Source organism: Heliangelus exortis, chromosome 27 (assembly GCF_036169615.1).
Source record: "Heliangelus exortis chromosome 27, bHelExo1.hap1, whole genome shotgun sequence".
NCBI lineage: Eukaryota > Metazoa > Chordata > Aves > Apodiformes > Trochilidae > Heliangelus > Heliangelus exortis.
In genome coordinates, this window is record NC_092448.1 from 3,674,874 (window position 1) to 3,689,271 (window position 14,398).

General features: G+C 68.1%; 1 protein-coding gene across 1 annotated transcript; it reads left to right on the forward strand.

Moving 5' to 3' along the window:
- Nucleotides 1-1,456: 1,456 nt before the first annotated feature.
- Nucleotides 1,457-14,301, forward strand: LOC139787784 (CUGBP Elav-like family member 3). The gene is given in 13 exon segments (XM_071727095.1): nucleotides 1,457-1,699; nucleotides 2,672-2,754; nucleotides 4,460-4,509; nucleotides 5,270-5,424; nucleotides 5,658-5,737; nucleotides 6,965-7,108; nucleotides 8,241-8,371; nucleotides 10,414-10,637; nucleotides 11,476-11,516; nucleotides 11,518-11,575; nucleotides 12,381-12,524; nucleotides 13,612-13,744; nucleotides 13,832-14,301. Coding segments are annotated over 12 exon segments (1,383 nt in total). The 5' UTR covers nucleotides 1,457-1,554; the 3' UTR covers nucleotides 13,740-13,744; nucleotides 13,832-14,301.
- The last annotated feature ends 97 nt before the right edge of the window (nucleotides 14,302-14,398 follow it).

Genomic DNA, 14,398 nt, shown 5'->3' on the forward strand with positions numbered 1-14,398 from the left:
TGCTATTTGGGGTTTGGGGGGGGTCGTGGAGTTTGGGGGGGTCTGGGGTGGGGGTTTTGGGGCCGTTTGGGGTTTGGGGGGGGTTGTGGAGTTTGGGGGTTTTGGGGCCATTTGGGGTTTGGGGGGTTTGGGGTGGGGGTTTTGGGGCCGTTTGGGGGGAGTCGTGGAGTTTGGGGGGGGTTGGGGTGGGGGTTTTGGGGCCGTTTGGGGTTTGGGGGGGTTTGGGGTGGGGGTTTTAGGGGCATTTGGGGTTTGGGGGGGTTTGGGGTGGGGGTTTTGGGGCCGTTTGGGGGGAGTCGTGAGTTTGGGGGGGGTTGGGGTGGGGGTTTTGGGGCAATTTGGGTTTGGGGGGGGTCGTGGAGTTTGGGGGTGTCTGGGGTGGGGGTTTTGGGGCCGTTTGGGGTTTTTGTTTTTTAAAGCGAATTCCGAGGGTTTTGGGCGATTCTGGGGGGGTCTCGAAGGGGACACGCGGGGGAGTGGGGGGCACACGAATTCACCCCCGTTTTGGGGGGGGAAGCGGCCATTTTAGCCGCTCGCGGTCGCCATGGCAACGGGGGGGGCGGTTCCGCCGTTCAGCACCGGGGACAGCGCCGGGGGGGGGGGGGGGGGGCGGATACGGCACCGGAGCGCGCGCACCCGAACCCCCCCCCCGTGGGCCTCCCCCCGTGACACCCACACCCCCGTGGGCCAGCCCGGGAGAACCGGTACCGGTACCGCTGTTTGCGTCGGTGCCCGGTTTGCCTCGGCCCGGTCTCGGTCCCGTTCCCCGGGCCCGGTTCCGGTTGCCCAGCCACGATCTCGGTCCCGGTGTTTCTGCCGACTCCCGCCCGGTACCCAGCGCCCGGTGCTCTGGACACAGTCCCGGTTCTCAGGTCCCGGTATTAGGCCCGGTACCCGGTTCGGTGCCCAGAACGCAGTCCCGGTGCCGGTCCCGGTGCCGCTCTGACATCAGCACCGGGCGGGGCGGGGCGGGGCGGCCCCGACCGGGGAAGAAAAGCAGCGGCGATCGGTGCCGGGCCCGTCCGGAGCCGGTGCCGGTACCGGTACCGGAGCTTCAGCGGGCGGCGCGGGGCTCGGGAAGGCGGCGAGGGGGGGGGGGGGTGGCGGTGTCCATGGACCGGGCCGATCTCTGAGCCCCCCTCCCCGGTACCGGGGGGCCGGGGGGGGGGCAGCGGGGCGGCGGAGAGCGGCGGGCGGGCGGTACCGACGGTACCGGCAGCACCGGGGTTCGGGCAGCTCCATCGGGAGAGCGGCGGGAGCCACCGGGAGCGCCGCCCCCCGCGCTGAGCTGCCCCCGCCCCGCCGCGCCCCGTCCCCGGAGCCGACCGAGCCCCGGGGCCGCCTCGTCCTTTGTGTGCGCCGCGGCCGGGCCGGCACCGGGCACCGGCACCGGGTACCGGGGTACCGGGTACCGGGCAGCGCCAGCGGGAGCCGATCCCGGGCGGTGGGAGCGGTCCCGGCCCCGTTCCCGGCCCCGTTCCCGGCGATCGCGGGAGCCGCAGCGGGCGGCGGGAGCGGCCCCGGTACCGGTACCGGTTCCCCTCCGTTGGCCCCATGAAGGAGCCCGACGCCATCAAACTCTTCGTGGGGCAGATCCCGCGGCACCTGGAGGAGAAGGACCTGAAACCCATTTTCGAGCAGTTCGGGAAAATCTACGAGCTCACAGTCATCAAGGACAAGTACACCGGCATGCACAAAGGTACGGAACCGGAACCGGCACCGGAACCGGTACCGGGAAACGGCACCGGGAACAGCGGGGAGGGGGACACCGGGAGCCGGGCACAGCCGCAGGCCCCGGGAACGGCCCCGACAACGGCACCGGTACCAGAAATGGGCCCGGGAACTGCACCGGTACCGGGCCCGGGAACACCTCCCGGTACCGGGAACGGCCCCGAGGCCCTGAGCATCCCGCCCAGCCCCAGGCCCCGGTGCAGCCGTAGCCCCCCCGGTACCGCCCCCCCCCCCCGGGGGACCCCAGCCCGGGGGGGGTGGGGGTTGGGGTGCGGGGGGTGTCGGGTGCGGGGCTGGGGCGTCGGGGGGGGTTGTTGGGGTGCGGGGGGGTGTTGGGTGGGCGCTGGGGGTGTCCGTGGGCGGCGGGGCCGGGTCTGGGTGTTGTGTGGGTGGGTGGGGTGTTTGGGGGGGGGGGGGAACCGGGGCTGTGATGGGGGATGGGGGGGGGTGATGGGGAGGGGGGTACAATGGGTGTCCCCCACCCCCCCAAATCACCGGTTGCCCCCCCCGGGACTGGCGGGGTGAGCTCAGGCCCCACGTGAGTGGAATTGGGGGGGGGTACGGGACCCTGACACCCGGGACACCCCCCGGGCTGGAGGGGACATGGGGACAACCCCCCCATCCCCCCCCCCCGGGCTGGCATCTTGGGGACACGTCCCTGTCCCTTGCCTGGGCCCGGGGGGCAGAGGGGGGGGCCCTGGGGATGGCGCCCTCTGAAATAGGGGGTCTGGGGGTTATGGGATGGGGGGGGGCTGGGTGCTGGGGGGGTTCTGGGTGCTATAGGGGGGGGGGTCTGGGTGCCATACGGGGCCGTGGGGCCTGAGCGCTATAGAGGGTCTGGGTGCCACGGGGGGGGGAGGGTGCTCCAGGGGCGGTGGGCTGTGGGTGCGGGGTCCGGGGGGGTCCCGCACCCCCCCATCCCTTTCCCCCCCCCCCCCAGGATGCGCTTTCCTGACCTACTCGGCCCGCGAGTCGGCCCTGAAGGCGCAGAGCGCCCTGCACGAGCAGAAAACCCTCCCGGGGGTGAGTGGGGGCCGGGACCCACCCTGGGGACCCCCCCTTGGGGCCCCCATAACCCCCCCTCTTCCTTCTCCACCCCCCCCCCCCCCTTCCCCACACATCACCCCCGGGGGGGACCCGAGCGTCCGAGGGACCCCACCTTTTTTTTTTATTTTATTTTTTTATTTTTTTATTGGGGGTGGGTGATGGATGGGGGGGGGAGGAAGGGGGGGAGGGGGCACCCCTCGAACATCTGCCCGGGGGGGGGGGTCTATAGATAGCGTGTGGCCCCCCCCCCCCTCCAGCCCCCCCCCCGCGTCGCCGGGAGCGCTTTAATGAGGGCCGAGCGCTAACGAAGCGTTGCCGGGCGGGCAGCTGAGCTAACAAAGCCTTGGGGGGGGGGGGGCGGGGGGAGTTGGGGGGGGGCGATGGGACCCATGAGTCCGGGTGCCCCCACCCCCCCCGCTGCAGCTGAGGGGGGGGGGCTCCACCACCCATCCCCCCCCCCCAAAGTGGGTGTTGGGGGCGGCCGAGGCCTCGCGGGGATCTTTTGGGGAGGGGGGGGTGGAGGGAAATGGGGGTGCGGGGGGGCTTCGGGGGGGTCGTTGTCTTCCCCCCCCCCCCCCCGCACCTCGGGTGGGGCCGCGCGTGTCCCGCGGGCCCTGGGGGGGGGGGGATTTGGCTTCGCCGGGATAATCCGGGGATTTGGGGGATGTAAATCCCGGGGGGGATTTGACGGGGGGGGGGGGATTAGGGGCGGCCCCGCCCCGGCAGCTGCCCCCACCCCACCGGGAGTGTGGGGACTGGGTGATCCGGACCCCCCCCGCACCCCGCAACATGGGGGGGGGGGGGGCGATGTTGGGGGGGGTCCCGAGGCCATCGGGGGATGTTGGGTGCCCCCCCCCCCCATGCCGTTTCCCCCCGCCCTGGGTTGATCCCGGTCCCGCGGGGGATTTAGGGGGGATTAGTGCCCCCCGGGGGGGCATTTCCAGCACCATCTGGGGCGGGGGGGTGGGGGCGTTGGGGGCTTTGGGGCCACCTTCGCTTTCGGCGGGGGAAAGGGGCCGCCTGGGGTCAATGGGGCTGAGCCCCCCCCCCCCCCCCAAACCCTTCCCCCCCCCTCGTTTTGCGGGATGGAGCACAACGCATCCCCCGTGGCGGGATTGGGGGGGGGGGGGGGTGGGATCAGCGCGGGCCCAGGGGTGTCCCCCCCCATCCCCCAAATCTCCGTTCACACCCCCCTCCTCGGCCCCCCCCCCCCCCATCCCCGTCATTGTTTATCGCGAGCGCTGATGATGTCAGCAGCGTTGCCTGGCAACGGGGATTGGGGAAATTGGGGATGAGTGGGTAAATTGGGGATGAGTGGGCGGTTGCCATGGAGCCCGCTCTGCCGTTGCCATGGTTACCGGGCATCTGCGCCCTACCCCCCCCGGGGTCTCTGGGGTTACGGGGATTTGGGGAAGGGGGGGGGGGGTGGAGGGGCGCGGTCCCATCCCCCCGTAATTAGGGTCGGGGGGAGGGGGGGGGCTCATTAGCGCATCCGGGCCCCCCACGGTGGCGTTGCCGGGTAACGGGATGCGGGCCGGGGTTGCCATGGCGACCGGAGCATCCTCGGGGGGTTGGGGCGGGAGGGGTGTTTGCGGCCGGACGCCCGGGTCCCCCCCCCGGGGGTTTTGGGAGGGGGGGTGTTTGGGGGGGCTGTGTCCCCATGTCCCCTCTGCCCCCCCAGATGAACCGACCCATCCAGGTCAAACCTGCGGACAGTGAGAGCCGAGGAGGTACCGCCCCCCCCCCCCAAAGCCCCCTCCCCACACCCCCTCCCCATGTCCCCCCCACCCCCTCCATGCCCCCCCTCACACCTCCCCCCCGTGCCCCCTCCCACGGGTCCCCAGAGCCCCCCCAGACCCCAGGGACACCCCAAGGGGGTCCCTGCTTCTGCTACCCCACTGTCCAGAGGGGGCCCACCCCACCCCAATGTCCCCATCCTGGGGGTCCCAGTCCACCCCAATGTCCCCATGTCGCCATCCTGGGGGTCCCCAGCCCACCCCAATGTCCCATCCTGGGGGTCCCAGCCCACCCCAATGTCCCCATGTCCCCATGTACCCATCCTGTGGGTCCCCACCCCACCCCAATGTCCCCGTGTCCCCATCCTGGGGGTCCCCAGCCCATCCCAGTGTCCCTGTGTCCCCATCCTGGGGGTCCCCAGCCCACCCAGTGTCCCCATGTCCCCATCCTGGGGGTCCCCAGCCCACCCCACTGTCCCCATGTCCCCATCCTGGGGGTCCCCAGCCCACCCCAGTGTCCCCATGTCCCCATCCTGGGGGTCCCCAGCCCACCCCAGTGTCCCCATGTCCCATCCTGGGGGTCCCCAGCCCACCCCAACGTCCCCCGTGTCCCCCAGCCCACCCCAATGTCCCTGTGGCCCCATCCTGGGGGTCCCAGCCCACCCCACTGTCCCCGTGTCCCCATCCTGGGGGTCCCAGCCCATCCTGGGTTCCCCGGGGTCCCACCCCAGTGCCGGGGGGGTCCCCACCCCGCTGTCCCCGTGTCCCCTGTCCCCCCCAGAGGACCGGAAGCTCTTTGTGGGGATGCTGAGCAAGCAGCAGGCGGACGAGGACGTGCGGAAGATGTTTGAGCCCTTCGGAACCATCGACGAGTGCACGGTGCTGCGCGGCCCCGACGGCACCAGCAAAGGTTCTGGGGGGGCCCGGTGGGGTCTGGGGGGGTCCGGGGAATCCGGGAATCCGGGGACTCCGGGGAGGGAATGAGCCGAGGGGGCTCAGAGGGCTGGAGAGGGGCTCCTCGGGGTGGGTGTGGGACAGGGATGGGCTGGGGGGGGGGTGGCCTCGGGGGGGTGGGGACCCCCCCTGCCCCCGGTACTGACCCCCCATCCCTGTCCCTGTCCCTGTCCCCGTCCCTGTCCCCAGGCTGTGCCTTCGTTAAGTTCCAGAGCCACGCGGAGGCCCAAGCGGCCATCGCCGCGCTCCACGGGAGCCGCACGCTGCCGGTGAGAGGGGACAGCGGGGACAGCACCAGCAGTGCCCCTGCCCAGCATCAGCCTCAGCATCCTCATCCTCAGCAGCCGCATCCACATCCTGCAGCTACGATGCAGATGCAATCCTGGAATTACCTGCCGACCATCCTCCACCACCACCGCATCTGCAGAGCAGTCATCCTCACCATCACCATCCCACCATTTTCCCACCCCATCTCACCATCATCATCATCTCCACCATCATCCCCACCCCCTTCATCATCCCCACCAATTTTCCCACCACCACCATGCCACCATCATCGATCGCTCATCCCATCATTACCTTCTCCATCATCCTCACCACACCCTCATCTTCATCATCCTCATCATCACCTCCACCACCATCATCCCCATCTCCATCCCCATCACCCCCATCCCACCATCTCCACCATCATCATCCTCATCATCATCTCCACCATCATCCCCACCCCCTTCATCATCCCCACCATTTTCCCCACCCCCACCATCCCACCATCATCATCATCATCCTCATCATCCCCATCATTACCTCCCCCATCATCCCCACAACCACCCTCATCTTCATCATCATCACCATCATCATCCCCTTCATCATCCCCACTATTTTCCCCACCATCACCATCATCCCATCTCCATCATCTCCACCACCATCATCCCCACCATTTCCCCCATCCCACTATCTCCACCATCATCATCCTCATCATCATCTCCACCATCATCATCCCCACCATTTTCCCCACCACCACCCCCATCCCACCATCTCCATCCCCACCACCCCCATCTCACCATCATCATCATCATCATCATCATCATCATCTCCACCATCATCCTCACCCCCTTCATCATCCCCACCATTTTCCCCACCCCCACCATCCCACCATCATCATCATCATTATCATCATCATCATCCTCATCCCCACCATTTTCCCCACCCCCATCCCACCATCCCACCATCATCATCCTCCTCCTCATCATCATCATCCCCACCATTTTCCCCATCCCACCATCTCCACCATCATCATCATCCTCATCATCATCTCCACCACCATCATCTCCACCATCTCCATCCCCACCATTTTCCCCCCCACCCCCACCCCACCACCTCCATCATCACCACCACCACCCCCATCCCACCACCCCCTCCCCACCACCACCCTCCCAGTTGGGTGGGGGTCCCGGCAGCCCACCCACAGCCCGTGTCCCCGTGCTGTCCCCTCCCAGGGTGCCTCCTCCAGCCTGGTGGTGAAGTTTGCGGACACGGAGAAGGAGCGGGGGCTGCGGCGGATGCAGCAGGTGGCCACCCAGCTGGGGATGTTCAGCCCCATCGCCCTCCAGTTCGGGGCCTACAGCGCCTACACGCAGGCGGTAGGGTGGGTGGGGCACGGGTGGGGCACGGGTGGGGCGTGGGTGGGGCGTGGGTGGGGTGTGGGTGGGGTGTGGAGCTCCTCGTGTGCTATGGGAGGTGCTGGAGCTCCAGGGGTGCCTCTTGGTGGGTGCTGGGAGGTGCTGGAGCTCCACGGGTACCTCTTGGTGGGTGCTGGGGGGTGCTGGAGCTCCACAGGTGCCTCTTGGTGGGTGCTGGGAGGTGATGGAGCTCCATGGGTGGGTTCTGGGAGGTGCTGGAGCTCCACAGGGAGGTGCTGGGAGGTGCTGGAGCTCCAGGGGTGCCTCTTGATGGGTGCTGGGAGGTGCTGGAGCTCCACAGGTGCCTCTTGGTGGGTGCTGGGAGGTGCTGGAGCTCCACGGGTGCCTCTTGGTGGGTGCTGAGAGGTGATGGAGCTCCACGGGTGGGTGCTGGGAGGTGCTGGAGCTCCACGGGTGCCTCTTGGTGGGTGCTGGGAGGTGCTGGAGCTCCATGGGTGCCTCTTGATGGGTGCTGAGAGGTGATGGAGCTCCACGGGTGGGTGCTGGGAGGTGCTGGAGCTCTAGGGGTGCCTCTTGGTGGGTGCTGGAGCTCCAGGGGTGCCTCTTGGTGGGTGCTGGGGGGTGATGAGCTCCACAGGGAGGTGCTGGGAGGTGATGGAGCTCCACGGGTGGGTGCTGGGAGGTGGTGGAGCTCCACAGGTGGGTGCTGGGAGGTGCTGGAGCTCCACGGGTGCCTCTTGATGGGTGCTGGGAGGTGCTGGAGCTCCACAGGTGCCTCTTGGTGGGTGCTGGGAGGTGATGGAGCTCCACGGGTGGGTGCTGGGAGGTGCTGGAGCTCTAGGGGTGCCTCTTGGTGGGTGCTGGAGCTCCAGGGGTGCCTCTTGGTGGGTGCTGGGGGGGGTGCTGGAGCCCCACGAGGGGTGCTGGAGCCCAGAAACCACGGTGGGAGGTGGTGGGAGGTGGGTGTGGGGAGCCCGTGGGTGCTGGGGGGTGGTGCCCGTCGGTGTGGAGGGCCCCAAGCTGGGGCCGGTGGGGGAGGTGAGGGGGAGGTTGGGGTGTCCCTGGGGTGTCCCTGGGGTGTCCCTGGGGTGTCCCTGGGGTGTCCCTGGGGTGTCAGGCTCTGTCCCCACAGCTGATGCAGCAGCAGGCAGCCCTGGTGGCCGCCCACTCGGCCTACCTCAGCCCCATGGCCACCATGGCCGTCCAGATGCAGCACATGGGCACGGTCAACCCCAACGGGCTCATTGCCACCCCCCCTGCCCCCCTCCTCAGGTAGGGGACACCTGGAACCCGGGGGGACACGGGGGACACCGGGGATGGGGACGTGGGGGACACGGGGGACAGTGGGGAGGGGTGCTTGGGGGTGATCTGAAGGGTTGGGGGTGACACGAAGGGTTGGGGACACTGGGGGTTGGTTCCTGGAGGTGACCCCAGAGGTTTGGGGGGGACACAAAGGGTTGGGGACCCCAGGGAGGGGTTCCTGGGGGTGACACCAAGGGTTGGGGACACTGGGGATGGAGGAAAGACACCAGGGACAGGGACAACGGGGAGGGGTTCTTGGGGGTGACCCCAGAGGTTTGGGGGTGACACCAAGGGTTGGGGACCCCAAGGATGGGTTCTTGGAGGTGACACCAAGGGTTGGGGACACTGGGGATGAGGGAAAGACACCCGGGATGGGGATGTGGGGGACATGGGGGACACCGAGGAGGGGTGCTTGGGGGTGACACCAAGGGTTGGGGTGACATGGAGGGTTGGGGACACTGGGGGCTGGTTCCTGGAGGTGACACCAGAGGTCTGGGGGTGACCCCAAGGGTTGGGGACCCCAAGGATGGGTTCTTGGAGGTGACACCAGGGGGTTGGGGACACTGGGGATGGAGGAAAGACACCAGGGATGGGGACGTGGGGGACATGGGGGACACTGGGGAGGGGTGCTTGGGGGTGACCCCAAGGGTTGGGGGTGACATGAAGGGTTGGGGACACTGGGGGTTTGTTTCTGGAAGTGACCCCAGAGGTTTGGGGGTGACACCAAGGGTTGGGGACCCCAGGGATGGAGGAAAGACACGAGGGATGGGGACATGGGGGACATGGGGGACACAGGGGAGGGGTGCTTGGGGGTGACCCTAAGGGTTGGGGACAGTGGGGATTTGTTCCTGGAGGTGACCCCAGAGGTTTGGGGGTGATCCTAAGGGTTGGGGACCCCAAGGATGGGTTCTTGGAGGTGACACCAAGGGTTGGGGACACTGGGGGTTGGTTCCTGGAGGTGACCCCAGAGGTTTGGGGGTGACACGAAGGGTTGGGGACAGTGGGGGTTTGTTTCTGGAAGTGACCCCAGAGGTTTGGGGGTGACCCCAAGGGTTGGGGACACTGGGGGTTGGTTCCTGGAGGTGACCCCAGAGGTTTGGGGGTGACCCCAAGGGTTGGGGACCCTAGGGAGGGGTTCTTGGAGGTGACCCCAGAGGTTTGGGGGTGACCCCAAGGGTTGGGGACCCCAGGGCTGGGTTCTTGGAGGTGACACCAGGGGGTTGGGGGTGACCCTAAGGGTTGGGGGCCCCAGGGGATGGAGGAAAGACACCAGGGATGGGGACGTGGGGGACACGGGGGACACCAGGGAGGGGTGCTTGGGGGTGACCCTAAGGGTTGGGGACACTGGGGGTTGGTTCCTGGAGGTGACCCCAGAGGTTTGGGGGTGAACCTGAGGGTTGGGGACCCCCGGGATGGGTTCCTGGAGGTGACCCCAAGGGTTGGGGACACTGGGGGTTGGTTCCTGGAGGTGACCCCCGAGGTTTGGGGGGGACACCAAGGGTTGGGGACCCCAGGGCTGGGTTCTTGGAGGTGACCCCAGAGCTTTGGGGGTGACACCAAGGGTTGGGGACCCCAGGGCTGGGTTCTTGGAGGTGACACCAGGGGGTTGGGGGTGACCCCAAGGGTTGGGGACCCCGGGGCTGGAGGAAAGACACGAGGGATGGGGACATGGGGGACATGGGGGACACAGGTGAGGGGTGCTTGGGGGTGACCCCAAGGGTTGGAGACACTGGGGGTTGGTTTCTGGAGGTGACCCCAGAGATTTGGGGGTGAACCTGAGGGTTGGGGACCCCCGGGATGGGTTCCTGGAGGTGACCCCAAGGGTTGGGGACATTGGGGGTTGGTTCCTGGAAGTGACCCCAGAGGTTTGGGGGGGACACAAGGGGTTGGGGACCCCGGGGCTGGAGGAAAGACACCCAGGACGGGGACGTGGGGGACACGGGGGACCCCGGGGCCGGGCCCCTGGAGGTGACCCCAGGGTGGGGGTGCCGCGGGTGTCCCCTCCCCTCAGGAACCAGCACGCCGCCGGCCATGGCAGCCACCCCGGTCCCGGCCATGGCGGCCCCGCTCAGTGTCAACGGGTACAGCCCGGTACCGGCCCAGCCCGCCGGACCCCCCGCCCCCGAGGCCGTCTATGCCGGGGGGGTCCCCCCCTTCCCAGCCCAGAGCCCCGCAGCCCCCCCGGACCCCCTGCAGCAGGCGTACGCTGGCATGCAGCACTACACAGGTGTGGCACTGGGAGGCACTGGGAGGCACTGGGAGGAGGGATTATGTAGCACTGGAGGGCGCTGGGGGGCATTGTGTGGCACTGGTGTGTACTGGGAGGCACTGGGGGGCGTTTTGTGGCACTGGTGTGTACTGGGAGGCATTGGAGGGCACTGGGAGGCACTGGGAGGAGGGATTATGTAGCACTGGAGGGCGCTGGGGGGCACTGTGTGGCACTGGTGTGTACTGGGAGGCACTGGAGGGCACTGGGGGGCATTGTATGGTACTGGTGTGTACTGGGAGGCACTGGGGGAGCATTGTGTGGCACTGGTGTGTACTGGGAGGCACTGGGGGAGCATTGTGTGGCACTGGTGTGTACTGGGAGGCACTGGGGGGCGTTGTGTGGCACTGGTGTGTACTGGGAGGCATTGGAGGGCACTGGGAGGCACTGGGAGGAGGGATTATGTAGCACTGGAGGGCGCTGGGGGGCACTGTGTGGCACTGGTGTGTACTGGGAGGCACTGGGGGAGCATTGTGTGGCACTGGTGTGTACTGGGAGGCACTGGGGGGCGTTGTGTGGCACTGGTGTGTACTGGGAGGCATTGGAGGGCACTGGGAGGAGGGATTATGTAGCACTGGGGGGCGCTGGAGGGCATTGTGTGGCACTGGTGTGTACTGGGAGGCACTGGGGGGTATTTTGTGGCACTGGTGTGTACTGGGTGTGTACTGGGGGAGCATTGTGTGGCACTGGTGTGTACTGGGAGGCACTGGGGGGCACTGGGGGAGCATTGTGTGGCACTGGGGGGCACTGGGGTGGGTCTGGGGGTGCCGGGGGGGCTGACCCCCGTCTCTCCCCCCAGCCGCATACCCAGCAGCCTATGGATTGGTCAGCCCCGCCTTCGCCCCCCCGGGGCCTCTGCTCGCCCCCCCACCCCCCCCCCCAGCAGCAGCAGCGTGAAGGTGAGAGACCCCCGAGACCCCCCCAGGGACCCCCCCAAAGAACACCCCCCCCCCAGGGCCAGGGGGAGGGGCTGGGGGTGCCCCCACCCCCCGCCAGGATTTGGGGGGGCACACGAGGGGGGGATCAAGGTGTCTGTGGGTGCGCAGGGTGGGTTTGGGGGTCCCCGTGGGTGCCTGGGATAGGGTTTTGGGGTCCCCAGGGATGCTCAGGGTGGGTTTGGGGGTCCCCAGGAATCCATAGGGTGGGTTTGGGGGTCCCCAGGGATGCTCAGGGTGGGTTTTGGGGTCCCCATGGGTGCACAGCGTGGGTTTGGGGTCCCCAGGGATGCTCAGGGTGGGTTTGGGGGTCCCCAGGGATCCATGGGGTGGGTTTGGGGGTCCCCAGGGATGCTCAGGGTGGGTTTGGGGTTCCCATGGGTGCACGGGGTGGGTTTGGGGTCCCCAGGGATCCGTGGGGTGGGGTTTGGGGTCCCCATGGGTGCACGGGGTGGGTTTGGGGTCCCCAGGGATCCGTGGGGTGGGTTTGGGGTGCCCAGGGATCCATGGGGTGGGGTTTGGGGTCCCCATGGGTGCACGGGGTGGGTTTGGGGTCCCCAGGGATCCATGGGGTGGGTTTGGGGTCCCCATGGGTGCACGGGGGGGGGGCTTGGGGTCCCCAGGGATGCTCGGGGGGGGGGATTTGGGGTGTCCAGGAGCTGTGAGGTCCCTGCAGGGGATGGGGCGGGGGGTCCCCCCGGGGTCGCGGGGCAGGTTTGGGGTGCGGGGCCGGAGCCCCCCGCCCGCTGTGACTCCGCTCCCTCCGCAGGCCCCGAGGGCTGTAACATCTTCATCTACCACCTGCCCCAGGAGTTCGCTGACTCCGAGATCCTACAAATGTTCCTCCCCTTCGGAAACGTCATCTCCGCCAAGGTCTTTGTGGACAGAGCCACCAACCAGAGCAAGTGCTTCGGTAGGGACGGGGACAGCGGGGGGGGACAGCGGGGGGGGACAGCGGGGATGGGGACACCGGGGATGGGGACACCGGGGGGGGACATTGGGGGATGGGACATCGGGGATGGGGATATTGGGGATGGAGGTGTCAGAGATGGGGACACTGGGGATGGGGACACCAGGGGGGGACATCGGGGAGGGGACATCGGGGAGGGGACATTGGGGGAGGGGACATCAGGGATGGGGATTTTGGGGATGGGGACGTGGGGATGGAGGTGTCAAAGGTGGGGACACCTGGGATGGGGTCACTGGGGGGGGACATTGGGGATGGGGATATTGGGGATGGGGACATGGGAATGGGGACACTGGGGATGGAGGTGTCAAAGATGGGGACACTGGGGATGGGGACACCGGGGGGGGACGTTGGGGATGGGGATACTGGGGATGGGGATATTTGGGATGGAGGTGTCAAAGATGGGGACACCTGGGGGGGGGACATGGGGGGGGGACACTGGGGATGGGGACATGGGGATGGAGGTGTCAAAGATGGGGACACTGGGGATGGGGATATTGGGGATGGGGACATGGGAATGGGGACACTGGGGATGGAGGTGTCAAAGATGGGGACATCGGGGGGGGGCATTGGGGGGGGGACATTGGGGGATGGGACATCGGGGATGGGGATATTGGGGATGGGGACACTGGGGATGGAGGTGTCAGAGATGGGGACACCGGGGAGGGGACAGTGGGGACGTGGGGATATCGGGGATGGGGACGTGGGGATGGAGGTGTCAAAGATGGGGACACTGGGGATGGGGACACCAGGAACGGGGTCAACAGGGATGGGGACAGCACGGGCAGGACATGGGGACATCCCACCAGGGGCTGTTGGACACGAGTAGCCCATCTGCATCCCCACTGTCCCCATTGTCCCCCCTGTCCCCACTGCCCCACTGTCCCCATTGTCCCCACTGTCCCCCCTGTCCCCCCTGTCCCCACTGCCCCACTGTCCCCATTGTCCCCCCTGTCCCCCCTGTCCCCACTGCCCCACTGTCCCCCCTGTCCCCATTGTCCCCCCTGTCCCCATTGTCCCCCCTGTCCCCCAGGCTTTGTCAGCTTTGACAACCCTGCCAGCGCCCAGGCCGCCATCCAGGCCATGAACGGGTTCCAGATCGGGATGAAACGCCTCAAGGTGCAGCTCAAGAGGCCCAAAGATGCCAATCGGCCCTACTGAGCCTGGTGAGACCCCAGGACCCCCCCCGGACCCCTCCTCAGCCCCCCCAACTCCGTTTAACCCCTCCTCCTCCTCCATCTCTCCCCCCCCAGGTCCGGAGGCTCTGGAGCACCCTTGGGTGCCCCCATCGCAGAGCAGACCCCCCCCCCCACCCCCTGCCCCCACCCTACACCCCCCCAGCGGTGCCCGGGGGGGGGGGGGGGGGGGCTCGGTCCTGCTGGGGGGGGGACACAGACCCCCACACGCTCAGGAAGGATGGACCCCCCCTCCAGGACCGAGCCGGAACCGCCCCTTTCTCCCTCCCAGTCCATCCCAGTCCAGACTGGACCCCGGGTGCCAGCGACACCCCCCGAGTCTGCCCTGGGTGGGTGGGGGGTGTCACCCACCTTTTTCCCCCCCCCCCCCACCCTAAGACCCCTCTGCTCCCTGCAGGGCCCTGCCCACCCCCCCAGGGGGACCCTGCTTGGAGCTTTTTTCTCACCAAACAGGACCAAAACCAGCTCCAAGCCGGGGGGGGGGGGGAGGATCCCGCCAAGGGGGGGGGGGGGACGGGACACAAACACACACACAGCCCCCCCCCCCAGAGCTGGGGGGGCACCACCCCGGCACTGCCACCTCCCACCCTACCCCCAGCACCCTTGGGTGGCCGTGCCAGGGCA